The 27,559-nt window shown below is 50.6% G+C and overlaps 1 protein-coding gene across 5 annotated transcripts in view; it reads left to right on the forward strand.

Moving 5' to 3' along the window:
* SFMBT2 (Scm like with four mbt domains 2) overlaps positions 1-11,837 on the forward strand; it is a 229,218-nt gene extending 217,381 nt beyond the window's left edge. For all 5 annotated transcript variants that reach the window (XM_045072350.1, XM_045072351.1, XM_004757948.3 and 2 more), the window contains one exon: positions 6,985-11,837. In XM_045072350.1, coding sequence (XP_044928285.1) covers positions 6,985-7,125 — 141 coding nt within the window. In that variant the 3' untranslated portion in view covers positions 7,126-11,837. The remainder of the gene's footprint in view (positions 1-6,984) is intronic.
* The last annotated feature ends 15,722 nt before the right edge of the window (positions 11,838-27,559 follow it).

Consider the following 27,559-nt stretch of genomic DNA (forward strand, 5'->3'; position numbering starts at 1 on the left):
TGTGAGTGGTGGCCCGGCGAAGCCACTGAGTGCCGGTGACCCAGAGCTTAACATGGGGGGATGTTTGCTCGTGGGTTCACTCAGCGCGGTGACAGAGTGTCTGCTCTGGGCCTTACGATGTGGAGGGTCGTGTTCTAGATTAGTCTCAAGCTGTGCTTTTGCCTTATTTCACTTTTAGACTCCAGTGCACACTTGTGGCTGGAAATGGTTTTCAGCCGGGCTGTGGCCGAACAGAGCACGGCGCTCTCCCGCCCCAACTCCACGTTAGTGGGGTGGCGAGAGGGGAACGGGCTTGCCTGCAGCTGCTCTCACCGGCTGGTGACTCGGCAAGAACGTGGAAACAAGGCTGACTCGGGAGAAAGGCTAAATGCTACGAGTGCCGAGTCATCCTTCCTTGCACTTCTGAGCCCAGCTTCTTAGGGTGTGCCAGAAAGTTCCGAGCCTTCCCAAGCCAAGGTGTCCAAGACGTGAAGCGTGCTGCCGCCTTCCCACTCCCAGAATCAGGCGGTGGGCAGGGCCCTGCCTCTCACCTTCTCCTCTCACGCCAGTTAAAAACTCGGTCCTAGGGGCACCTGGGTGGCTCAGTGGGTTAAAGCCTCTGCTTTCGGCTCAGGTCATGATCCCAGGGTCCTGGGATCGAGCCCCGCATCGGGCTCTCTGCTCAGCGGAGAGCCAGCTTCCTCCTCTCTCTCTGCCTGCCTCTCTGCCTACTTGTGATCTCTGTCAAGTAAATAAATAAAATCTTTAAAAAAAAAAAAAAAAAAAAAAAAAAAAAAAAAAAAAAAAAACTCGGTCCTACTATGTACCTTCTTACTTCTCTTAGAGACGGAAGAATACGTAGACTAATTGATCACAGCTGTGTTCCGGTTCATTTCCAGCCTCACAGTCGGCCTTCCCTTGACTGTGGTAAAAAGCTGCTGCCCACCGTGCTGTCCAAAGCGCGTGGGACGTGAGCCCTTTACTGTTCAGTTGGGCCCGTCATTACTAATTTTTGCAAATTTGTTCAGTCGTCTTTGAGCGCAAGTGCTCTGTGGTCCTGCTTTGGGAGGCCTCCACTGGGTCCGTCCAGCCACGGCGTGAGGTTTCCGATGACCCGGGGCAGACAGTGGCTCTGTTCCCCAACGTGGGAGAAACCCTGGGCATGGTCTGGCGACAGCAAAGTGCACTCATTCCTCGTGAAGGTGTCAGCTCAGGGCTGTCCCCGCTTTATGGGAGGCCATGCCTTTAATTCGGAAATGTTATGGCAACAGCTTAAAATGTCTCTACTCTGTTCATGCTGCTGCAAACGTGTACATTATATAGTAAAACTCTACACATCTCTAAGAAAAACACGAGACTCTTAAACAGGGGGTTGCCCTCGCTCCTTGCCGTGCGGTACTGTTAGTGTGGGGCCCAGTGTTACTTCTGTGCACCTGCAGCCCTACGAGCTGCAGGGCTGTGCAGTGGGTGGGAGCCACACGCAGCCCACATGGGAAGAGAGTCAGGGGACAGACCTGTCGGTCACCTGTGACATTGACCCCACCCAGCTGCCACCCCTGCCCTTACCTCTGGGACAGCCTGATGCTCAGGTCGCTCAGCCCAGCCCCTGGCAGGGGACACTTTGGTGTTGAGAAATCAGGGGCGCAGTTTTATTCTGGATTGCACATTCTTCTCAAAACGAGAACAGTGCGGAGTTCTGTTTCACGTCATCGGGGAGGACGGGAAATGAGGGGCCAGAGGCCCTGCAGCTCAGCCGCAGACAGACCGCACAGAACCCTCAAGCCCCGTGGTTGATTGGTTCTTCCCGCGTCTCAAACAGGGTGCTCGGTGTGTGTGATGAGGGAGACGGCCGTGCCTCGCCCGCTGTGGTCTCCGTCTCCCTGCACGCGGCAGTCTGTGCAGATCCGGCCGGGCGTTTCTCCCCAACTCACCCCAGGGCTCTCCGTGCGGTCCCCACATGACCACGTGCACCAGCCCTTAGCAGGACCTGTTTGAGGACATGGACACGTCCATTCCTTCCAGCTTGCCCACACTTGAAGGTGGTGCCACAGAGCATGGACTCTCCACCCCTCAACCATGGCCCAAACACCCAGATGTCTTTCCCTTCGGGCGCTGTTCCCGCAGAGGGAGGGAGAGCCTGGGAAACACTCTCCCATTGGCTTTGCCCATTTGCGAAATGAGCGAGTGAATGTGTGTCGGGGGAGTGAGAAGGGGCTGTGATCACATAAAGGTCTAGAGGCCGTTCAGAGATCCTGGCCATCATTCTCGTCTGGTTTCATCTGCCCTGAGCTCTCTGTGCAGCTTTTCCTCCACTGCTCAGGGTCTGGGGGCTGCTTGCCAGGGCTGGAAATGGCCCTATTGCCCCCCAGTTTTAGATGCTTCCAGGCGCCTAGGGGCAGCAGGCTTATAAACAGATACGGACAAGCAGACTGGAACAAGCAGCAGTCACTCTGGCCGTTCATTACAGGGCTTCAGGTTCAAGCGCGTTCATCCCCCGGGCGTGTGCGTGGTGGTCAAGGAGTAGTTTGTTCAAGTGGGTCAGACGGTCCGCGTCTGGGAACTGGCGCGTCCTGGTGGCAGGTGTGAGGCTCTCTGGCATCCCCCGGGAGGAACACTTGGGCTGCCCTGGAAAGCGTCTGGGGCGCTTCCGGCTCTGTAAAGCCTGCATTCACTCCCAGGGCCTGTCCCACGGCTTCGGCGCTCCGTTGGCAGAAGCCCTGCAAGGTTTAGGAACAGACCCAGCAAGGGGCCATCTTCACCCCCACCACTAGACGGGAGTGCGAATGTGAGGGTAGCGGAGCTGAATAGAGTCAGCCTTGCGGGCCAGTCCTTCTTCCCGCGTGAGGTCTGCGTGGATGAGTGGGGGGTCTTCGGTAGCCGGGGACAGCTGGCCGAGGCACTTCCAGAAACCTCAGTGTGTGCACCCTAGCCCCCATCTCCCTGGATGGGAGCCCCATGGCCCTATTGGACGCATCTGCGGTGTAGACCGAAGCGGCTGTCCCCCACGGTGTTGGGGTCATGGGGTCAGGAGGGTGGAGCCCTCGTGAGTGGATCAGTGCCCTCGTGAGAGAGACTGCGGAGAGCTCCCTGGCCCCTCCCCCATGTGAGGACTCCGGAGCTGGGGAGCAGGGCCTCGCTGGTCACCTTAGTCTGCCGGCAGCTCAGTCTTGGACTTCCCAGCCTCCAGAGCCGTGAGACCCAAGTGCCTGTCGTTCCCCAGGCCCCCAGCCTGCCGTGTCTGTTACTGTGTCCTGGGGGACTCACAGCCCCAGAGTCCCCCATCTTTCTGAGTTCTGTCCATGTGTCACATTCTCTCACTTTGTCTTTACCTGTCTGTTGACTTTTAAATTCACCCAGACCAGGTCTTCCCCTTCAGTCTCTCAGCAAACATTTCACGAGCCCCTCTTCTGCATCCAGCAGGTATTTTCCTAGACGCCGAGATTAGAGCGGCGGAAACAGACTAGAAAAGCTCTCTTGCCCTTATTGCCAGGCCTTCTCACAAGTGAGTTAAACACGAGGCCGTCCCTGACTGCTCCCCCAGCCAGGTGTGTCCCGGGGCTCAGCTTCAAGCTCTGTCTGCTAAGGTGTGGATTTGGGCCGCCGCATACGTGTGCCTGTTCCCCAGCTAGAGAACGCGGGAGCCAAGTCTCACTCACCTTGTATCTCCAGTAGCTACGTTGGGGTCCAACATACAAATAATTTAATACCTATTTTGCAAATAAATGAAAAACAACTTTAAAGACTTGGCCCTGCTCAGAAACTGAGATTTGATTTCCCAAGGGGATCCCCTTCTCCTCCTTCCTGGGCTGTGAGGCATCAGAAAAATGGGGAAACCTAAAAGCATTTCAGAAAGAATGACAGATACTGGCTTGCATCTGAGACGTAGATGCATTCATGTATTTTTATTAAGAAATGGTTTGTGCGTCCCGAAGAGTGCCCATGAGGCATGTGCAGACGGGGCACCCTGAGAAGACGAACGCCTGTGAAAGCCACTGTCCAAGGAAGACTCTTTTTTACAGTTTGTCCTTTCGTTGTTGATCGTGTTGTGCCTTGTATTCCTGTGTCCATCTGCCATCCCGTGTCCGATCCACACAGAGTGTATGGTTCATGATTGGTCCAGCCACTCCGTGGCCCGGTACCAGATCCCGTGGGGAACACCCCACTTCTGGGCGATCTTATCTCTGAACAGGCTCAGCTTTGAGACCCCTAGTAAATGGCCTCCCCTTCAGTCCCTCGTGGCTTCCCCTCCCGCCTCCTAACTCATTCCGGTACACTGTGTCCAGTAGCAGCTTGCGGATGTTCACATCCTGGAACGTGGCTTCTCTGCCTAATGACTGTTAGCGACTTCCTGGTCACATACCCCAGAAGCTCGTGTCCCAGCTGCTGTCCGGGCGCACCTCAGCTTTCCCTTCAGCGTCTCTCTGCTCTCCTCGAATACGTGCTGTCATCGACTGCTTGTCCTCCACGGGCCCGTCCTTCCCTGAATGATTCCTTGTGGTCCCTTAGGTCTGAGCACGGGAATCTCCTGATCTCTGAAGCGCTCCTTGACGCCAGCAGGACTGGCTGTGTTCCCGTGCCTTTGTGTCCACACTTGATTCTCTCTGTACTGTAGTGGTCTGTTCCTCAGAGTGGCCTCCCTCGAGGCTCCTGCTCTCCTGGAGGGAATCTGTCTCCGTCGGTGCAGTAGCCACGGAGCCCATCAGTGTGCCTGTCTCTCAGCAGGCCCTCTGACATGTGCTTGTTGAGTAAAGAAATGAAGGACCTCCTCCAGTTAGATGCGGTGCATATGGCGGCCACCTTCACTGAAATGGTCTGTAGAGAGTTGTGGAAGCATTCTAGGGGCGGCTTTCAAGTGTAATTGAATCTGTATGTCCAAGGATGGACATACAGTGTATGTACGACTAAGTGTATGGCTGTTTGGAGCTGCAGTTTTCCTTCCAGAATTTAATATCAGAGAACCACAGTTCTCGGGGCACCTGGGAGGTTCAGTTGGTCCGGCTCTTAGTTTCGACTCAGGTCATGATCTCAGGATCTGGGGATTGAGCCCCACGTCAGGCTCCCTGCTCCGTGGGGGGACTCTGTCTCCCTTTCTCTCTGCCCCCCCCACAGTCTCTCTCAAATAAATCAATCTTAAAAAACAAAACAAAACAAAACAAAAAAAAACTGTGGCTCTAGTTCTGATGTGGTCTCTTACTAAATGATCTTAGGTAGATCAACTAGCTTTTCTGGCATTAATTTCCATCTAAAAAAAAGCATCTTCTATCCTAAAGTAAGCCTCTGTTCTGTTCTTCATTGAACATGATGGCGAAGCCACCTGCATGTGGTTTCATGACGTCATCCTGTTTCCTGCTCACGCTGTGTTTTTCTGAGGCCCGTGGTGCTCACAAGACTGTGTCCCTAGGCCTGTGCCCGTCTGTCACGGTGTGGTGTAACGTAGGTGGGTTTGCCTCTGCAGTTGCAGTTGGCTCCCAGGTCCCCGGTCGGGGGTGCCATGGCTTGGCCCACGACCCTGAGCAGAACACGGTCTCTCAGCACTGCCGGTCTGCCCTTTCCTACAGCCGGCCTGAGAGGTGGCACATGAAGAGCCAGTGGAGTGACATGTAAAAGCACGACCGAAAAAGTAAAACCAGGGAGAGCATCAAAAATTCGTTGGGCGTGTGTTCAAGACCAGTCGGTTTACACTGGGTTTGAGGAGGTCCAGTTTGAGTCTTGGGTGAGATGTGGCCTGGACTGGCCACGGCCGCGCTCACGTAATTCAGACCATGGTAAGTGGCACCTGCTTTGGTACTTAAGGGTTAACGCTGCATTGTTACTGCTGCTCTTCGTACTAGAGATTATGAGCACGTCAGGGTGCCCTTTTTGAAACGCAGGGTACACGACATTGTATTCCTACTATTCGTCCTCCCAAAGGCTGGCATTTATTCCCATTTTGGGTTGTGTTTTGTTCGGTTTGGTTTGAGTATTTTTGAGACCGTTAAACCATTATTTGAAGAAAATAAGCTTCCTGTGTGTTAGTCATCATGAGTGAGGTCAGAGGGGCTCGTGTGCGGCTGTAGGACCGGGCGTCTCCGTGGCTGACGGCAGCCCTGCGCTCACCACTCCGCCCCGGGGCAGAAATTCTCGTTTGCGGGGTGTGGTTTGTGCTCTCCTCCGCCGCTGGTCTTTCCCGTTACCTTCTCCTACTGCCTCTGCCGTGTGAAGACGGCCTCGGTGGATGGGGGCAGGGATCGCACTTACACTCAGTCACCCCGGGAAACGGTGTCTACGTAAATGAGCCCCGTTTGTTAGAGGAAGCAAGCTGGTGAAGAGGCAGCGGTGTCTCCTGGGGTGATCTTAAAGCTCTGGGCGGGCCCTTGTCCCGCCTCCCGCAGGGAATGCAGCTGCCCGGTGTCTCCCGGCTCTGTCCGTGCCTCGGCCCGGTGCGCGGCTGCCGAGGGCTAACAGGAACAAGACGGGGTCGCACACCTCCTTCTGGGTGGTGCACGTGTGCGCCGGCAGATGCCTGGCTTCGCGTGTGGTCCTCCGTGGCACGCTGCCCTGGGTAGTGCTACGTCTGGCTCTCTCGCATCTTCTCAGCCGTTGCGATGGTGAAATGTCAGACCTTGGCAAGGAACCCGGAGCTGCTGCTTTTAGCAGAGCGCTCTCCCCTGGTGCTCGCATGTGGAGTCGCAGCAGGACACGAGACGGACCGGGCAGGCGTGGGGGTGAGGGGGCTCTCCCGGCGAGGGGCCGGCGGCCTGGGGAATAGGAGGCCCTGCGGCAGTGCCCCTGCTCTGCTCCTTCGTCCCCACCGGCCTGGGTGTGGGTAGCTGGGTGGCCTCGGGGTAGCTGGGATTTTCCGAGCACACAGGTTTTATTACCCAGGAGGAGGAGGGAGTCCTCAGGCCAGGCTGGTCTGTCTTGCTAGCCCTGCACGCCCGTGGGCCCTGGGATGAACCTGCCATGACAGCTGCCTTCCCCTGGTGTCCGGAGTGTGGGCTCTCACATGCCTCTGTTTCCTGGCAGGACATCGACGGGCAGGCGCTGCTCTTGCTGACGCTGCCCACGGTGCAGGAGTGCATGGAGCTGAAGCTGGGGCCCGCCATCAAGCTGTGCCATCAGATCGAGCGGGTTAAAGTGGCCTTCTACGCCCAGTACGCCAACTGACGCCGCCCTCTCGGAGGGGACCGGCGCTGTGGTGGAGCAGCGTCTTGGGAAAGTTTGGGGACCAGTGCTTTGTTTTTTGGGTGACGGGAGCTGATACACGCACTTAGTAGCGCCAGAAGGCAGCACGGAGGACCTCCTGCCTCTCCAGCCTCTGTGCCAGTACCACGTTTTCAAGCACACCCGCCACCGCGGCGGGGGCCCCTGGAGTGCTGGGCACTGCGGGAAGAGGAAGAGCTGCTCTGTACGTCCGCCTCTCGGCTTTCTCCCTCCGCAAGCCAGGAGGCTCCTGCGAAGGGCCCTCCTCAGCCACGGCCCACTTGGCTTTGAAAATGAAGGCACAGGTGATGTCTTTCCTGCACGAACCCAGAGAGGACACCAGCCAGTGGCTTTGCTCTGCTCGCTGGTGACGATGCACGTGTGGCTGTGGCTGCACGGATGCCGATTTGATCTCGGTGGCAGCTTCATTCTCAGACACATTGGTTTTGGGACGTGGTTGTAAAAGGATGGGCTAAACCTGCGTCACCTGTCCCAGCTGCCTCTCAGGAAGTAGGAGGCTTGAAGGAGGCGGTATGTCATTGTAATGAGACCGGTCTTGCCAAGCAATGGATGTCTAGAGCCTGTGGAGAGTTCTGTCTGCAGTCTCTTCTAGAACCTCACTTATTTCTGACTTTCTCATTTCATTGTGACCAGATCAGGGAGTGGGTCCTTGAGTCTGCGGGGAAGTGCTGAGCTGTGTATCGAAGGAAAAGCTTAATTTCAGAGAGGAGTGGGAAGAGGCTTCAGGAAACTCTTAATAAGCCAGCTGTGTCCCCTTAGAGGTATCCTGCAGTGAGTGTCTCAATGAAACTGGCTCGGATCCCAGCCCTGGGCTGTCCGGAGGAAGGCCATGTTCCCGACGGGAGCCCAGGCAGCATTCTGGATCAGTGACCTGCCTCAGCCCTGCTCTTCTGCTGGTATGGCTGATGGCCACCGCTGACCTCGGGTGACCATGTCTCTCCGGACCCACTCGTCCGCCTCTGCTCCTGCTAAGGGAAGAGTCTGATCCACCCCCACGAGACACGAGGCGAGGTGGAAGAGAATCACATCCGCGCCCTGTTTGCCATTCCTGGCAGCCCACGGTGGCCTAGAGGGTGCCCCTGACGCTTCTCGGGGAGTTCATCGGATCAGTGAAGTCTCTTGTGGGGAGATCTGTGACTCTGAGAATTGCCTGAGTTGTTTGTTTGTTTGTTTGTTGTTATTATTATTATTTTTGTACCAAGGCCTTGATCTCCGTCTGCCTGTGAGGGACCCAGTGTGCTCACTCCCACCCAGGGGGCTGCCCTCCGTCGGGAAGATTCGCGCTGGGACACCAGAGCTTTGGAGTCAGGGTATGGACCCGGAAGGGGAGCACGGCCTCCTGCTCTTGTGCTGCAGTGACCTCGCTCTTCTGTCCTTGATTAGGGTCTCCTGCCTGGCGGGACATCCCAGGCTGGTCCGACGAGCTGTCCTGTCTCCGCGTGCGTTGGGAGGTGTGGTCATGCGTCGGACGTTGCAGGGTCTGACGACTGATGCGAACCTGTGTCCATAGTCTGTCCCTGTTACAGATGCAGACGGGAACCCTGTCCTGCAGGTGACTTTCTCCTTCCCACCCAGCTGATTGCCACCACCAGGTTTTAAACGTCTGGCAAGTGGGTCTGCCTGGGGACCTGTGCTGGAAGGACCGGCGTCCTGCCCTGTGGCGTTGGCAGGTGGTAAGGACAGAAGCACCCACAGGGACTCGCTGGTTGGCTTGCAGTCAAGCTTCTGTCTCCCGCCGCCTCCTCCTGGGTTCCCACTCCTGCTTCTCAGCCACATACTTCCGGCCTTCCACGCCCGCCCTGTGGAGTCCGTGGGAAGGGGATCCATTTCCAGATCGTCGGCATTTTCCCTGCGCTGACTCACTCACGAGCCTTCACTGTGGCCTTTTCGAGCTGAGCTATTCCTGTGGCATCTGAAACGGGAGTGAGGGGACGTGGGGGCTGCAAGGTAACGTGTTTCCAGAAGGAGTGTCCCCTCCTCGTGTCCTTTCCGGGAACGGCACAGGGGAGAGGTGCTGCGTGGGAGGTGGGGGTTCTTGCAGGCATCTCGGGAGCCCCCCCACCCCCGGAGAGCTGGTAAGCTTCCCCCCGGCAGCCTGGGCAAGATGTAGCCTCTGTTGCTGGGACACGTCCTGCTCCCCAAGGGGCTGTGTGCCCCATACCTCCTTGTCCTCAGTGTCTCTCTGAGCGGTGACCTGTCACTTCCCCCACGTCCACTTGGTGGTGCGTGGTCAGGAAGGAAAGGCTGGGGCCAGAGGCAGACGGCCTGGCTCCAGGGTCACCATCACGGAGGTCACGTATGTGTCCCCTCCTGGCCAGTAAACCTTTCAGGGCCAAGAAGATGCTTCTGGCATGAGTGTTGCTGACGTCCTCCTGAACTTGGATTCTTGGGGGGGTTTCCACTGCTGGGTGCACTTCACCTCGTAGCAAGTGGGCCACCAGTGGTAATGAGTGTTCGTTCCTCTGTAGGATTCACCTGACACCGGCTTCTGGCCTATCAACAGGGCCAATTTCCAAGGCACATTTTGCTGTCTTGCTGTGGTGTCTCTTAAGGCAGGAAACAATGATTTCCTCTCCTACCCCAGCACAACTGTGGCCCCGAGGCAAACCCCTCTCTCGGTTGAAACACCAGCAAGGGGTGCCTCTCCCCCCACTGATCTGTCCCCAGACGCTCCAGCCTCTGCTCTGTGTCTATGATAGTACTTTGGGACCAAAGTCCTGTCCTCTGTGTGGCTGGGTCCCGCATCCACCGAGCTGCCCATTACCTCCTGGAGCGGGCTGGGAAGCACGTTCTCCTCTCCTGGCCCAGCAGACACTTCGAGTTCTGTGAAGTGCGGATAACGGGAGAAGCAGAAATGCAGCATTGGTGAGAGCCCTCGAGCAATCCCATCCAGAAACTACGTGAGCTGGTTCGGCCCCCACCTTCCTGACTGTGTCTGTGCTGTGTTGGGAAAATATCCTGCCCACAACAACATACACCCAAAAAACCCAAGAAAACAAAACCTAAAGAGTAGGGTAAGGCTGGCATTGCAAACAACCTTCATTGCTTTTCTAAAAATAAGAAAAGAAAAGAAAAAAAAACCAAAAAAGGGAAATGGAAACCTGTTTCCTTCAAGTTGCACTGACCAGAGGACATCCCATCGCTTTTAGTTAGGCTCCTGATGGAAGCGGGGCTCAACCCCCATGTTTGGGCTCACCCTGGTTAGGCCGCATAACCTGCTCCACCTGTATTGGACGCGTCTTTCCTGTGTTTGCTTCGATTGGCTCCTCAGTACACTAGAGTGTCTCAGACCTGTGACCCTCCCCCCACCCCGACCCCTGCTGTAATCTGGCGGGTCGGTTTGGGTCAGTCTTCGAAGCTCGGTCTCCGTGTCCTGACGTCTCAGAATGCCGAGTGTCGTATCAGGCAAGTTCTGAGATTTGCCTTTTATCTCAGACCAAACACCTGAGAGCCGTTCTCCCTCGTCTCGCAAGCTCTAGGGGTTTCCTAACTTCTTTCGTAGAGCGCCCATTTATGCTTATTTCTGTATATAGAACTGTAAAAACAGTAGCATCGAAATCTTCTTTGTGGTTTGAGCGCCCTGGTTGCTTTTTGGTTAAGGTGGTGAATCTAGGATCCAAGTACTCTGTTTTGTCTTTAGAAAGCTGTGATCACATGTGCAATTATTTTTGAAGGGAAAGATAGTACATTAAGGTGTCTGTAGCGTGTAAGGAAGCAGTCGCTGAAGAGATGTGAGCACTGCCCACGTGTGTTGGTGCAATGGCCAACAGCAAGGAGCAGCTCTACCCACAGCTCTGACAATGTAATGATGTAATGATTCTCCTGCCGTTTCCTGTTCTTTTCTGTTCAAGAGCTTTCTGGAAATTGCTTTCATCCCTTTAACTCGATTGAGTATTTCAGTTGGTTCTCTTGGCTTTTATCACTCGAGTTGGTTTACAAGTACCCCAAAACATGAACGTGATGAAAGAATTGTGGTAGTTTTGACCCCCTGAATTTACCTAAAAATTGTAATCGCTGCTTTGGGTTTTGGTTTAAAGCAGCTCTAGTTCAGGTGATAAGAGCTAATCCCAGCTAATCCCAGCTGTCCATCTTCCTTGTTGGCTTTAAATGCTGGGGATTCCGGACCAGAGAGCACGTCAGTCGTCTTGGGCAGCCAAGCTAGAGCAAGGTCCGCCTGATGGATACTGCGAAGAAAAGGGAACGTCTGGGAGCAGCGTGGGCTGAAACTCAGCTGCTGCGTTGGGAAATTGGAGATGATTGTTCTTTTAAATGATAGAAGAGAGAAACTATCTCACTTGTTGTTCACAGAAGGCACTAGCATGATATCCAGAGGCATAAACTATCCCAAGTCGTGAATGTCAGAAGCCCCGTTACTGTTTTGCATTCCAGTTTGAGTAGTTCGTATTGAAATCTGATTCATATATTGTGTACGTTTCAGTGTGTAAAAGGAAAAAATTCGTGTTTTTACTTTTGGAATTTGCAGGACAAAGGGCATGTTGTTGGTTTGCTGGAAGATTGTATTCTGTATATATGTTCTCATGTAAATAAATAAATCTAAATCAGAGTTATATTTTAATTTTTATTCTAATTGAAAAGAAACCCTTTTTACTTGAAAAAATTGTAAGCCACATTGTTAATAAAGTAAAAATAAGTTCTGCGGTGCTGTGTGTGTCTGTCTGTGTGAGGGCACTCGGTGTTACTGCTGGGTTGTGTTGTGTGTTGTCCGTCTCTCCCTGCTATGCACCAAAGCGCGCGTTCGTAGGGTTTTAATGACCGTGGCTCTGAAAGTCCCGTGCGATCTCTCAGTTACCTGGTGGCTTCGGAACTTTTTATTCAAGGCATTTGTGTTAATTCTTTCTGTTAAGACATACCAGCATCTCCTACTCAGTCACCTCTGGGCTTTCCGGGGCCGTGGCTGGGCTCTTCCGTGGCCACCGGCTGCGTCAGGAGGATGACAGCTCTATGAGTGGCGCTCGACCACGTTTCCGTGGATGCTTGTCCTGTGAATGATCCCAGTGGGTGTCGGACATCTCAGAAGAGCAAGGGGTGCCTTCACCCCCGGCCCTGCCGTGCAGTCTCTGTCCCCGGTGGGATGCGCTCTGTTCCCTGCCCCCGTCACTCCACACTCGGCATTACTGAGGGGCCGAGCCAAGGCCAAGGGGACGAGCCCTGGGGGCAGGTGGTGGAGGAACGTGTCTTTCTTCCAGCCCCGGCCCACCTGGTCATCCACAGCTTCTTTCTCAGCTTATGGCTCTTGCCCCTACACACAAGCAGGCCCTGTATGTAGACGCTTCTGTCGTGTTCTGTTTCGAATTATGAAAGCTTTTTCCATCAGCAGCTCCTCACTGCCAAAATCAAAGCCTACGACGGCAGACACAAGCGGGAGGCATACTGTTCATTTTCTCCAAATACACCAGAAACAAGTCACAGGTTGTAGGGCTGAGCAAGTAGGATTGTGGTATTTCTCTTTGTGCTTGAAGATCCTTGGTGACAAAGAAACACAGACTGAGTGTATCATAAGGGAAAGTGGGAGCTGAACACTTGCCCCGACCTCTGAATTAGATGAGTTAAAGCAAAAGAAAACCCCAAAAGATAAAAAAGCAAAACAAAACAAAAAAACCCTTCCATTTCTCTCCATCTTGCCACCAAGAGCCAAGTTTTAATGTTTCTGCTGTCCAGCGAGGCTCTTCTCGACTTTGGTTCTCGGAAGCTCCTTGCCCTTTGTTCCGGCACCGGGTGCTGCTCCTCTTCTCCTTCGAGGGGGGACAGCGCTTCCTGGAGGTTCCTGGAGGTTCCCGGGGGTTCAAAGACCACGTAAAAAAATGCTGTTTACCCAGACATGACCTTGGGTGGCTCCCATAGGAAGACAGGACGATTCATCCGTGAGGTGAAAATACCACATCTGAACAATTGCCAGGCCACCGTGGGTTTCCAGGGAGTCACTTGGTCGGGAGGCTTTGTGATGTCAGCCCAGACGGGGGGGGGGGGGGCGCTCCTGTGCCGTGCTGCGTCCCCTGCCTGGCGGACTCCCGAAGAAGAGCGTTCTTCTCGGTCCCGTCGGGGCTGGATTTGCGCGCCCGCCACGCCGGCCCCATCCAGCCTCCTCACAGTTTCTGCTCTCATAGTCGCTGCCATCTTGGGCTTCAAGATTTGGAAGATGACAGATGTGTGACAATTGGCTGTGCATTGTGGAGGGAGAGAGAGAGACCAGGTGGAGACGGACGGTGCCCGCTTGGAGGAGTATCGTGCTTTCCAGACAGTCCTGGGTCGAAACACTTGTTCTGCGACATGCCCCGGATGTGATACACAACCTCGGTTTTCTTGCCTGCCGAAGGTAGGTGGTGATACATCCATGCTCCCGAGATAGGATTAAAGATACTACGTGGTGCGAAGCCAAGAGTCTAACCCAGAGTGGGTGAACCTGAATTCTCGATTCACGGCACATCAGCTCCCGTGCCCGCAAACACATAGTCCGTAGCCAGAATATCTGGGCGACCATAACCATTGTGTCCATTGTGCCCATGGCAGGGGGAGCCTCAGGTACCCAGGCCCGACCCAGTCACACCCTGGAGAGCCTGGCCCCACCTCTCCACCTCTGGATCCTTGGGACGCACACACCATGTGGGAGCAGAATCCGCTTCCTGGAATGATGGTTGACCAGAAGCGTAGTGACCCTCACGGGCTGGGGGGTGAGGGTCCTAGAGCTCCAGCTTGGGTCAGGGCAGCAGTAGGGAGAGTGCTTGCAGGACAGTGGGAGTTCCAGGTGGCCTGTCCAGAGAGTCCCCTTTGTTTTCGTAAGCAGAGGCCGACCCTGTAGCACATCACCTTGTTGTTTTTGTTTTTTGGGGTTTTTTGCTGTGCTTTCTTCCCTGCTTTCTTTTCCACTTGCCTGTTGCCTTGTAATTGTATCCCACAGTCAAATACTGGCCTATAAGTGTTGCCTCAAACTGTGTTACCTTTGGAACCCTGAATTAGCCAGGGTGCCGGAAGCTTTCTAGAAAACAGATTCCCCAGATGGGATTGGGGAATCTGATTGCCACCCAACTGAAAGCCATTGGGACCCTCTCACTTTTCAGGAGCGGGGTGCCCAAGCCCCGTGGTGTGCTCAGCCTCCCTAGAGCCCCTGCCTGTGCTGATGAGGACGAAGGGCAGGTGGGCAAGGCCCCTAGCTCGGGCAGGGGAACATGGGCGAGGATATCAGTAGACACTCTACAGAGAGGCTGCGCTTAGAAAGAGGCAGGCTGAGGAAAGCAAATGACCAGCGTGCGTGCGCGGAAGGAGGCTTGTAGAGGTACTCCCATCTTAACGCAGCCACAGGGAAGACCCGCTGAAAACTCAGGCTCAGGATCCGGTGAGGAGGACGGCAGAGATGCAGAGGACAGGAGGTGTGTGGCCTCGGGCTTCCTTCTGTGATGTCCGATGGTGACTTTTCCTGACAGTGACAGAAAGAGCCTCTGAAATGTGCAGGGGGGTCATGGAGCACGTAAGCTCAGAACCTTGAACCCTCCATTGCCCTGAGCCCTCCCAGCTGGCCAGCCTTCCCCTTGCCAGAGGACAGAGTGCAAAACTCCAGAACGCAAAATGCCAGCATTCTCAAGATGTCTTGCAATTTCCCTGCCCATCATTGCCTCCGCGGTAACCAGATGGGTCTTCGGACGGCCCACACTGGGAATTACCAACCCTGATCCTGGAAGGACAGTCCACACATGGCAGAAATTTCAGGATGTGGCTGGTGTGGGAGAAGGTGAGGACATTAGACCAGTGCTGGGTACAAGCCTGGGTGTGGGACATTCGCCTGGGACTTGGGATTTAACCTTCTTGTGAAGGACAACTTGGAGACCGTCTGATGATTCCCAGGAAGGGTTCCCAGAGTTTTTCCTACACTGAGCACAAGGGAAATTCCAGAACATCCTCTTCATTGCATGAGAAAGAAGTCCGAAGGCTGGAAACAGGTTGGGTAGAGTCTGTGAGACGGGGCTCAGCGGATGCTTCTGCTTATTCAGAACAGGGTTTACAGGGACATTGGACCTGCACTTGTTCCGTGCATGTGAGGGCTGGCTGTCACTGGAGGGGGCAGAAGAGTGGCCCAGCAGATGCACTGTTGGGTGTTGGGTCCAGGAACGCATCTCCCCAGATGTGCTTGGTGCTAGGCGTCCCCTGCACCCCGGGCCAGCACCTCCTTCCTGGACAGCCCAGCCGCTGCACCTGGTGCACACCGCCTGCCATCTTGCCCACTCCTCTGGCCCTGGAGGACTGGAACCGCATGCTGTCCCAAACCACCATGCGGGCAGCCACATGCCCTTGGGCCCCCAGATCCTGGGGTGCCAGACCTGTCAAAGTTTCTACTCCTTCAGTCTCTGCACCCAGGTGAGGCACTGGGCATTGTTGATGTAGCTTCTCCCCATGGAAGAATCGGAACCCAGAACCTGGACCTGGAAAATGCTGGCAGTTTGTGTCCTGTGGGCAGACTTCGATCAGTGAAAGACAGCAGGTAAATTCCTCTGCCGTCCAACCCCAGATTGCCTGTCCCCACTGTGGAGCTCTATACGTCTGTCCACAGATATCCCACACGTCTGAACGACCACATGTGCTTTCTCTAATGCTCTATTCCTTGGCTTCCGTGCATTTCCCCCTTCCACGCCTTCCTTCCCCCAGCTGGGATCCCACCAGTAAAGCTGCAGCTTCTAGGCTCATCTCCAGGGTCTTCTTTCCGGGGACCAAGCCTGAGACAGGAGGCAGCTGTCATTGTCCTCGCAGACGCCCTGTATAAATAGTGATGGTCAAATGTCCTGGTGCGGTCCAGCTGTCGTCTGGAGCCCAAGAAACAAACGAGCCTCCTGTCACTGAGTCTTCTTGCCATGACATGAAGCCTTTCTGAATTACTTGAAGACATGGGTTGGAAGTTCATGTTAGAAGTCTTCTTTCTCGTTATTAAAGTAACGGATGTGCGTTCTAGAAAATGTGGCAAGTAAAGAGCCGTTCTTCCGTCTCCCGTTCTCACATCATGTCCAATGACCAGTCTCGCATACTTCCGTGTTTGCTTATGACATGATGTTGAAATCAGTTTTGTACCACTTAAAAACTGCTCACCAATTTATTTTGTAATCATGTACTCGGGTGGAGGTAAAGTTTTTAGCTCTATTTTTTAATGTTTCAATACATTTTTAAGGAATTCAACGTAATAAATGTTTGTGTCCCATCCACCCAGTTTGGGTTTGCCGTATTTGCTTCTGATTGATGTGTCCTATAGAATCTTACAGGTGGAGTTGAAACCCCTTTTATCTCCACCCCAAGTCTGTTTCCCCCCCTCCTATCCCAGAGGTAACCACAGTTCTGGCTTTGGCATTCTCTAGTGGTGCGCGGGATTTTTCTACTATCACTTCATTTGTATATAAGCATGATAGCGCACGCCTCTGTTTTGTGGGGTTTCGATATTTTCGTGACTGTTGTGCTCCTTGTGTCATAATGCAATTTACTCTTTTTTGCTCAATATTACGCCTGTGAGATTTATGCATGTTAGTATTTTTCTAATTCATTTATTTTCACTGCTGCATAAATTCTACTGAACGCATGATTTCCTTCTCCATTCTTTGGTTCTTGGACCTTTGTATTCTGTTTTTCTGTGTCGAAGAACGCTGCCACGAACATTTTTGTACAGTTCTGATGGTGCACACGTGCAGCAGTGTCCCCAGACGCTGGCTCTGCAGGTGGAATTGCGGGTCGTGGGCCACGCCTCTTTCCGTCTTGCTGGGTATTGCAGGGGTGTCCCAAGAGGAGCATCCAGGTTTCACCCCTACTGGGAGTGCGGGAGCTGTGTGTCGCTGCTGCGTGCCCCTACCCACCCCTGGCAGAGTTTTTCATTATTGCTGATCTGAGTGGGGACGCGGGAACTCCAGATCATTTCAGTGTGCATTTCTATAATTACTGGCAAAGTTTAGCATCTTCATGCATGCTCGCTGGCCATTTCTCTTCTCTCTTGTGAATCACCCGCTCGCAGCCTGTGCACCTGTACACAGTCTCCTCCTCCCTCCTCCCCCCACTTCTTTCTCTCTGATTGATGAGCCTTTTCTGAAATAACTTCTTGACCTTAATCCCCTGCATCGTAAACCCATTTCTCCTCTCGGTTTTGGCCCTGTCAACTGTACCCTGCCTTGGTAGTTACCCGTTTCAATGTTCTTCAGCACACCACTCTTTTCCTTTACGATTCTTGCTTTTATCCCCTTGTTTAAGAAACGTTTTTCTACTCCCGGCGACATTCAGAGGGTCTCTTTTATTTTCTTTCATAAGTTAGTAAGTTTTGCTTTTCCAACCCCTCCAGAATACTTTTCGGGGGGGTCTTGGTATTCCCCATATTATCCAAAGGGTTGATCCCGGTTCGCAGTCCTGCCGTGTGAGTGTCACGTTCCCTCCTTCACCGGGACTTGGCAGCGTTTGTCGTCGTTACGGGTCTGAGGAGTGTGCAAACTCTGCTCAGGGCGGGAGGGAGACAGGTAGGCTGCTCTGCTCTAACGGCCGGAGAATTCCTCCTTTTTCTGTGGACTCGCAGTTCTGCCTGCATCACGTGCTCAGCGTCCGTGTACGTGTGGTCTGTGTCTGGCCCCAGTGTTCTGTTTCATCGGTCTGTTGGTCCGTCCCTGTGTCATAACTGCACTAAGTACTGTGGCTTCATACTGAGCCTTGAGACTCAGAACGGGAAACCTCCCCATCTTATCTTCTTATTGGAAGCCGTCTCGGCCATTCTAAGTCTTGTTCTTGGTCATGAATCTCAGACTCAACTTGTTGAATTCCGTAGAATACTCCGTTGGGATATTGAGGGGAATTATATTAAACATACGGGAACATTCAGAGAGCTGGACGTCTTTTATCCTGCTGAATCTTTCTGTCCAGAAGACAGTGCAATCATTTATTTACTCATGTCTTTTTTAAGTCTCTCAGTAAGCTCAGGGTGTCATTCTCCGTAAAAGCCATCTTGACTACAAGTCTCTTCATTATTAAAACAACAACAACAACAACAAAATCTTCCAAGCAGCAGGTCATATGAGAGCATGATCTGAGGATGAAACTGAATTTTGCATTATATGGGCTATTTGGAAATGAGATTTTCGCCCATATGAAAATTCATATGAACATGGGGCTCACAGAAGTTAACAAGTCCCAAGGTGCTCAGCTAGTTGACATTTCTAAAGGTCTCTTCTGCATAGTTTAAATCTTAGTCAAACCTCAGTTTTCTACAAATGGTTTGAAAAACCTGCTTTGCGTATTATCCCCTCTGACTTGTCATAACCCCTGTAGCTGAGAGGCGTGACGTCAGAGTTGGAGGTGAGAACAGTCTGTGTTGTTCTATGCCCCACACTGATAATGCTTACCTACTACAGTTGGAGCAAAGTGGTCCATTCCCCCCCCCAACATTGGCGTGAATGATTAATGGTTGACACTGTTGAAATACAGACATTTTGCTACGTGCCCCTTATCCACCAACCCACCTGAAATAGGGCAGCCTTGATATGGAATTGAGCGGATAGAGGTTGTCCCAATAATCCCTGTGAATGAACTCCAGTGGAGACATTGGATGAGATGCTTAGGCACGTGTGAAGCTAATATTCTGATAAGAAACCAAAGAGGACATTACCTTGTAGAACAAAAGTGCTTTAGACCGATAAAGTAGGTACACAGTGCCAAGGGCATTAGGGAACAAGAGAGCCCTGTGCAGGCTGCTCATAAAAGGCCAGAAGCCACATAGGAAGCAGGCAGAGCATTTACAGAAATCCTTGTCGAGGAGGACAGAGCAGATGTGTGTACAGTGAGTTCAGGCTGAAACTTAGAAGAGAAGTGATGCTTACATTGCTTTTCCAATCCCTGGACAAAGTCCCAGCCCCAGTTACTGACCTTAAAGTGTGACGGGAAGCTTAGATCCTCCAGGGCTCAGCCAGGAACCAGAAATGGGTTCAGGGAGCTGGGCACTGGGGGAAGCTGGAGGGACACACCTGTCCACAAAGAGGCCTGTCTGTCCTGTGGCCATGTCTTCTCATTTGCCACAGGCAGCTAGAAATCCAGATACTTTTGTCACATCTCCAGATTGTCTGATGCTGGCAAGAAATTCTAACACTTTAAGGATGACAGTGGCTAAAGAAAATGGCCCCAGCCGGATGGCCAGGCACCAGAGCAAGATTTCTGCCTTGCCCAAGCCTGCAAAGCCCTTAACCCAGACACAACCCCCTGGGAGCTACATTAGATAATAAACATGAAGCGTTGACCCAGTAGACTTGTGATCACTTTTTCAAAGGCCCTGAAATTTTGATCTCTTTGGACAGCAATGAAAACCCATCAGAATTCATCCTTGCCCAACTGAAGGCTTACTCATAACTGTTGAAAGTCAAAAAAGAGGCTTTCCTGCATCATTTTGGTGTGCAAGGAAGTGTGTGCGCATGTTTATGCTTTGGGAGCAGGGGTCTCGGCTCAGTGGGGGCCAGTCTAATCCAGGAGAAAGAAGAGGCTGGCTCTCCAGACTTGGTCTGCTCCACGTGGATAGTCCGAGTCAGGTAAAGTAACCCATATACTTTTCTATTGCTTCACCCTTAAGACGGGAACGGGGATGCGATGAGGCGTCACGGCTCTGGTGTGCTGGAGTGTTCCAGGAGCTACATTAATTCCCCTTACGCCTGCAGCTCAGTGAAGACTCGGGCATTATTAGATGCCATTTTATAGATGAGAAGACTGAGGCTCAAAGATGACACCATTCACTTCTGGAGGACAGATCTGGATTCAGATTTTCCAAAGATCATTGGGAACTCACTTGGAACATACTATAAGCTGCACCTCAAAATTAAATTATATTAGGGGCCTGCTTCTTAAAATGGGGCAGTGTAGGCACATGGCTATAAGCTAGAGATGGGAATCACTTATTAATTGAGCATCTACTATGTATTGGGTGTCCTGCGAGAAATAGAACAGCATAATACTTCAGTTTCCTGTTCAAAGGATACACGATCAATTAGAGGTAATCAGAGTACATTCGAGCTTTAGAGATGCTTGCTTTGGGTCAGATCCACGGAGAATTCTGATAGAAACTCGAAGGCTCCAGCTTCCCCTGGGTGGTGTTATTGCATATGTTGTTTATTCTCTTATCTCCGGAATGTTTTCCTTATGTTTTGAAATGTTAGCCTGGCAGCCTGGACAACAGCGTCTGGTAATAAGCTGTAAAAACGTGGCATTGTTATGGCTCTAAGTTTTAAAATAGCAAATAATGTAGTTCTGAGTGGTTTCTATTCCAAAGGAGGAAAAAATATGCATTTTTTAAGGCCAAAGGACAAGAAAAATCTTTATTACTACGTTTTCTTATAAAATATATAGAACAGCATTCACTCATTCAGTCAGCATATGCATCGTACTATGTGCCAAGCAGTTGGCAGCACCACGAGTAACAAGATGTCTACGAGACACCCACTCTTCTGAGACTGTCTAATGGGAGGTGAACATGGCGGGGGTGTGCTAGAGAGCAGCGGTGAAGGGTCTTGGGAGTCAGGCTGTCTAGATGTGAATCTCTATTTTGCAATTTGGATAACGTAACATCTGTGTGCCCTTGTTTATGCGATCTAACAGCACCTAGATCATTGTGTTGTCAGGAAGAGTAAATGGGATAACCCACCATTAGAAATAGGCCCACAGAAACGCATTGTTATGGACATCAGTATATACCGAATGTTCATAGAAGCATTGCTTGTAATAGCCCTCAATAGCCCAGACGCCTGTCATTAGTAAAATGGATAAATCGGTTGACCACAGAACAATAAAAGTGGATCGTTTATGGCTGTCTACAAAAGCATGAATGAATATTTAAAAACAGTATCTAGGGAAAGAAGCTGCACTCAACCAGACGCTTGATGATTTTGCTTCTACAAATACTCAAAAACAGTCACAATTATGAAAATTAAACCAAATATTTTTATGGATGCATAATTCAGGGGACAATGACAAGGTTGAGCAAGGGAATAGCTACCATAAACTCAGTCTGTGTTGATCAGAAAGGGGTGGGATTTACCCCACCAGGGAGAATGGAGAAGCCAAAAGCTGCTGGGGAAGTTTATAGGCATTTGGATGGGATGGGTGTCTGCATTCATTCCCCTGAGAGAATCAAGAGCCTCGCCAAGGTGCGGAGAAGAACGAGGATGTAGGGAACTTGCGGAGGGATGACTGTGGAGGCCAGACAGGTTATGGATAGAAGTGACACTGACTTCTGGAAGGTAGAGCAAGGGTCTTACACTCCCAGGTGCTCTCCTCTGGCCCAGGACCCACTTCTTTGTCCTTTTGAGGCTGGTTTATAAGCTCTTTCAGGGTGAGTTAGGACAGTGTGACAACATCACCTTACTTCCAAGGTGTGGCCTTTTCTGAGATCTCCACTGAATGCTGAGTGTTTGCAAGACTGCCTCTCCACTCTGGTTTCTAGAAGCTTGAACAGATCCACACACAAGCAGAGACTGGAATCAGTCGGAGACTCCAGAGGATTCTCTGCAAATTTCTGAAAGCTTCTCTGCTTGGATCCCTGCTCTCAATTATGCTGCTCCATAAATCAGAGCCTTCTAGGTCTCCCTAGCCTCTGGCCCTTGGACTCTCCACGTAGGTCATCGTTTGAGTTTGAGTCTCTTCTTTGGGGGTGGGAACAACCATCCCAGTTTGCCTGGGAGAGGGGGTGTCCAGGGGCACAGGCTTTCAGGTGCTAAAACGAGGGCAGACCAGGATGCCTGGTCACTGGTAGTCAGTCCGGAAGGTGTTTCCAGTGGAAAGTGCATGTGATAGCAGGGACAGCTTTGTTTCCTGTGATTCCTGCTTCTGAAAATAATTGTTTCCTGTGTGTTATCTTCTAATTGCTGATGGAGGGAGGCTGGGTCAATATCCTGTTCCTCCCTCATCGCTGGAAGGGGAAGTTAATCTTTTTTTCCATTATGAGTCTAATTTTTTCTTCTACAAATAAGGATACGGAACTAAATCCCAAACCATTGTAAGGATTAAGAGATCATACGTACCGATGTTTGAAACTAATAAAATGTTATCTAAATGCCTGCATTTTTATTTACTGGAATACTACATCCATTTTCATACTTAAAACACCGTTGCTTATCCCTATAGATATAAAGCCAGAGTAAATCCAAGAAGAATTAAAAACTGGAACATTAAAGTAATTAAAGTCACCCAAATGGGAGAATATCGTCATGAATACCAAAAAAGAATAAAATTACAGGTGTGATTTTTGGCAGTCAGCAAAGTTTTAGAAAAGCATTTGTAGTTTTATGACAAAAGATTGCTATTATTAACAATAAAATAGTTCTTAAGAAATAAATTCAAAGAGTGGACTCTCCAAAGAGAAAGAAATTGGAGAACCCCATGGCCAACGTGTCTTGGAGAAAACTGACTTGAGGTGAAGACCTGGAGTACTCTCACCCATTGCTGTGGTTAGCGTTCATTGCCACTCGCATTAATCAATGAACACGTTAGTGTTACTTCTTACATCTCTTCCCATGAGCTTTTATACATCATTATCTCAATTATTTAAAAATAATCTATTTTTTTCCTTTTTTACCTATGTTTTCATATATAGCTATACGGCAATTTATTTTAGCAATCCCCTATGATAGATATTTTGGCTGTCTCTGATTTGGTTTCTAATTCGTTTGTAATTGGTAATTTTCTACCAACAACAATTTGGTTGTTTCTAATGAACAGTGATTCAGGGAACATCCTAACACGTACTCCTCACTCTTTTATTATTCTGGACATTCCAATCTTTACTTCTTCCTTAATTTATTCTGGCTTTAAGGTCTACAGATACAGTTAAGCCATTATAATCATGAAAATGTAGGAAATATTTTATCCTTTTGTATTTTATTCCCTTAGGATGTATTTCTAGGTAAAACTGTTACATTAGAAGACACGCATATTAACAAGGCTAATGCTTTCCAACAGGCTGTCCCAGCTGATACTCTGATGGGCTGTTTGGGAGTGACATTCGTTTCGTATACTCTAGCCAGCAAGGCTTAGAGACTCCCTTTAACTTCCGTCAGATAGGAAAAAAGAAATTGCCGTCCTGATTCTCCAGTTTTCATTCTTTGAATATTAAAAGTACTTTAGCTTTTCATATGTTGACTGGCTGTTTGTATTTCTTCTTGGAATGCCCTGGATTCCAATTCCAGAAATGTGTACCAGGAAAACAGCTGGAAGGGACCACATGTTCGCCTGAGGCGGTCATGCCCCCTCGGGGCTGGGATCACTGCCCCAGCGGACTTTCGGCTCCCATCGTCCCCTTCCTGCTCCTCTTCCTGCTTTGTTTCCTTTTTCTTCCCGCTTCTCTTCCCTCTCTCGCACACTCCCAACTGTATTTGCGGAGTCTGTTCATTCACCTTCTATCTCCCCCACTAAAATGCCAGCTCCGTGAGGACAGGTCATTCTGATTGCTTTTCGGGATGCCCGGGGGGTAGTCACGAGCTACAGAAGCAAGAGCCAGCGTTAGGACCAATAAGCAGACCCTTCATGGAGAGAGGTTTCCGCTCCATTGTCAGAGTGATGCGATCATGTTGAGAGACACACAGTGACGTTAATACAATACAGATTATTTTAGGCCAGACATATTACCGTGGTCACATCTACCAAGGCTCTTATAATTGGCATCTGTAAAGTAAACAGTTTAATTTATGTTCTAGTAATAGAGTCCCTCGCAGGAAGGACTGGTGGAAAGGAAGGTGAACAGGATGTGAATCCACCTTTGGGAGAAGGCACCATGTGCTCTGTATTTATTCTGTCATCCAGTCCAGATGGCAACCCTAGGAAGCACACAGTCCAAGGAACGTCTTCCTCCTCCGTGTTCCCGCAGAACCCCAGGCTCTGCTATATCCACTGCATTTGAAGCCCCGGCTCCTGGCTCCTCTTCCCCACTGCACTGGGAGTTTCTTGAAGGCAGGCACTGAATCTCATTCCTTATGAAGATGGATCTCCAGAATTGGGCATGGGCCCCAGAACTCGAGCAATACTTTAAAAAATTCATCTGGAAATGAGTTACTGTGTAGTGTCCAGTTTGGAAAAGGGAGTTCAGACAACCTCGAGGTTGTTTACAATTTAGAGAAAGGAGCCAGTCGCATACAGGACAGAACTGGAAAACAGCAGATGATATTTTGTCACCCAGTGCTTGATCGTGCTGCATACAGCGTCTGAGGAGCAAAGACTTCAGAGGATGAAAAGATCATCATGGGTTGAGATTAGTCATGAGAAGATTTCTTTATTCATGTGCTCAATATATTATAAATGATCACAAGATATTGTACAATGTCTTGGGCATGGACCTTAAAGAGCATAATCCTTGACCTCAAGGCTCTTATGTTCTAACAGAAAAAATCAGATGTAGGAAGATCTGAGGCCAGAACAGAGTCTTCCAGTTTCTAGTCCAACATCATTTTAGTAGAAACGTAAGGCATCATTTTCACTTTACAAAGATCAATACTGACCTTTTTTTTTTTTTTTAATAATTTTTGGGCATCCCTGGATGGTGCATTTGGTTAAGTGTCTGACTCTTGATGTCAGCTCAGGTCATGATCTCATGGTCATGGGATCGAGCCCCATGAGCAGGGTTCCATGCTCAGTGGAGTCTGCTTCTCTCTCTCTCTGCCTTTCCCTTCATTCTCTCTCCAATAAAGAAATAAATCTTTTGAAAAAAAAAAATCTTTACCTTCACTAGCATCAACACAAGCAAAATTGAATATGCTTAAATTTTCTAAGTGTGTTTGAATTCCATACATCATATAGAAGGCAGCTCAATCCCCTATCTCAGAACTATGCTGTTAGTACCCAGGGTTCAAGCACATTATTGTCACCATCATCTTCATCATCAATGATGTCACCAAGACTTCTACCGAGCCTTTATGTGGGCCAGACTCTGTGCCCACCTCTCAGTGGCCAGCAGGTGTTGGACACCCATTGTCCAGCCCACAAGCTGGAATTTATGGGGCGGGTGTGACTTAGAAGCAAAGAGAACTTCCTGATTTCTTAACCTACAATATGGACCAGGCATAAATGGACAGTGTATTCTGGTCAGTGTTTAAGGAGCACAGGAAGCTCTGCTTGAGCAGGACCCCATATTCATCTGTGGTTCTGGGAGCCAGCAGATCCGTGCAACCACATGACGAGTAGAAGCCTCCTGGATTGGGGGAGTGGCCTTTGTTGGAAAGGGGAGCCTTCAAAGGTGAGCCACCAACCACGCCGGCTCTTCTTCCGCTGAGCTCGCTCGACCCCCAGAGCCAGCCCTCTCTGCCTCAGCACTCAAATAAGCCTCTAGGACGTCTGAATTTGCTGCTACCTCTGTGCATTCAAGGTATTATTTCATCTGGTCCTCCGACAGCCCTATCAGACCTTCTCTGTTGCTATGTCCGTGTTGCAGATGAGCAAGTGGAAGCGTACAGAAACTAACTAGTTCATGGTCTTCAACCGTTACTTGAGTCTGGCGTCAGTAGTCTTCCCCTTGACCTCTGTGGTATACATTGCCTCTTAAAACACTGGGTTTTGGTAAATCGTGCTCCTGGCCTATAGAGGCTATCTCATGGATTGTTTCTAAATGTGTGTATGCCTGTAGTTTCTATCCTAGGCTGCAGATGGGGAGTGCCTGGGCGTCGTGTTGAACACACCCACGTGGTTCAGTCACCCTCTAATGGGTGTGAAAACTAAAGTCAGCTCCAGTTAACCGAAGCCCATCTGTGCCCTCTGGTTTGAGGAGCTGAGCCTTTCAAGAAGAAGCTGGGAAGAACCCTTCAGGCCTCCAGCAAGCCAGCAGCTCAGCACACCGCACGTGCAACGTATTTCCAGCGCCCGACTCCCAGCGAGGCATTCAACAAACCCTTGCTGATGGGGTGGGACTGAACAGATGCTCATGACGGACACAACGTGGGGACTGATTGCAAAACCTATTTGAGGAACAACTTGAGGAAGCAAAGCAAAATCAAGCAGGCCGATGTGGCCGCTGCATCCCGGTCTTAAGAGCATCTTGGTTTCGGGACTGAAAGGCAGTGAGGAGAGAGCACTGTAAAGCGTGGACCTCGTGCGGGCAGAGGCTGAATAGGGTTTCTTCGACTTAACACTTTTCAAAACTGTTAATGCATTTGGGCTATGAAATGCTGTGGAAATTGAGAGTCTGCGGGAGGGCTGGTGCTCTCCATTGCCACACAAACCCATGTGCATGGGTAATGCAGGGACGGCATCCAGCAAACCTACGATGACGGCATCTCCCGGATCACTTCCTTCAGCCTGAAAATCCCCTTGCAGACTATTGTCTGGGAAATTGTATTGTTGCAAGACGGAATCAAATAGTTAAGCTTTGGGGCGGTGGAGGGGGGAGCCATGGCCCAGGGAGGGGGGTTAACGAACGGTGGCGCCGAGCACGTGCTCCCGAGAAGGGACTGTAGTCCTTGCGATGCGGAATGGAAATGCAGCCCTCTGGGCTTGTCCCGGTGCTGGGGAAGTCAGATTGTCTTATTAAATGGCGCAGAAATTGACAGATTCCAAACAAATAGAGTCATCCTCGGAGAGTGCACAATAACCTGGCAATATGGAAATTACAAATTATAATATTTTCCCTTTGAGTAAAAGAAATATGCAAAAGAACAACTACCTAATACAACAGAGTGTGTGTAATCCCCAGGTAGCACGGTTAGCGAGCTGTCTTACCGCAGTTGCATATTCCTTGGTTAATCACAAACGCACAGATTAGGTTTAAAGTGAATTCTAAAATTTTTTAAAGTTCAGCTTTTACATAAAGCGCCATCAGGAAATATCCAAATGCTCTGGCAATCAATGGTGTAAATCTTTTTAAAAGTCTATGCTCTTTACTAAACACTGCTTTTTTTATGTTATGCTAACTCTCCTTTATGTCAGGGGATTTTTTTCTCATCTGTCTTCAGCCTCTTAGTCATCTTGGTCCTAAAGAAATAGAAACATTCAGCTCCACCAGAAGTATTTTTTTAAAATCTGGATGTTATCTTCATCAGATTATGTCTCCTTGTGCTTATCTGTGGCAAATGACGTGGAAATCCAGTGCTGGTAGCGATGATAATATTCACTCATTTTATTCGACAGCACGTTGGTGAGTGGTCTCTACTTAAAAGAGCCAGAGCTCGGGGTTAGGAGGGATGTAGTAAGCCCAGCACACGGGATCTGTCCTTCCGTGGCTTACCCCTATCTAAAGAGCACCTGGGGTCAGAATTGTTAACCTTCATCTGGTTCTCGTTCCTAAAACAACGTTCACTGCGAGATCAGTGTCCTGAGTGAACTCCTGATCATTCAAAAGCTTACTCCGCCTCCCATCTCCGAAGACCTCGCCTTCTTAATCTCACTGCCCGTCAGCTTC

Source organism: Mustela putorius, unplaced genomic scaffold (assembly GCF_011764305.1).
Source record: "Mustela putorius furo isolate JIRA1106 unplaced genomic scaffold, ASM1176430v1.1 tig00004033_pilon_pilon_pilon, whole genome shotgun sequence".
In the NCBI taxonomy this organism is placed as follows: domain Eukaryota; kingdom Metazoa; phylum Chordata; class Mammalia; order Carnivora; family Mustelidae; genus Mustela; species Mustela putorius.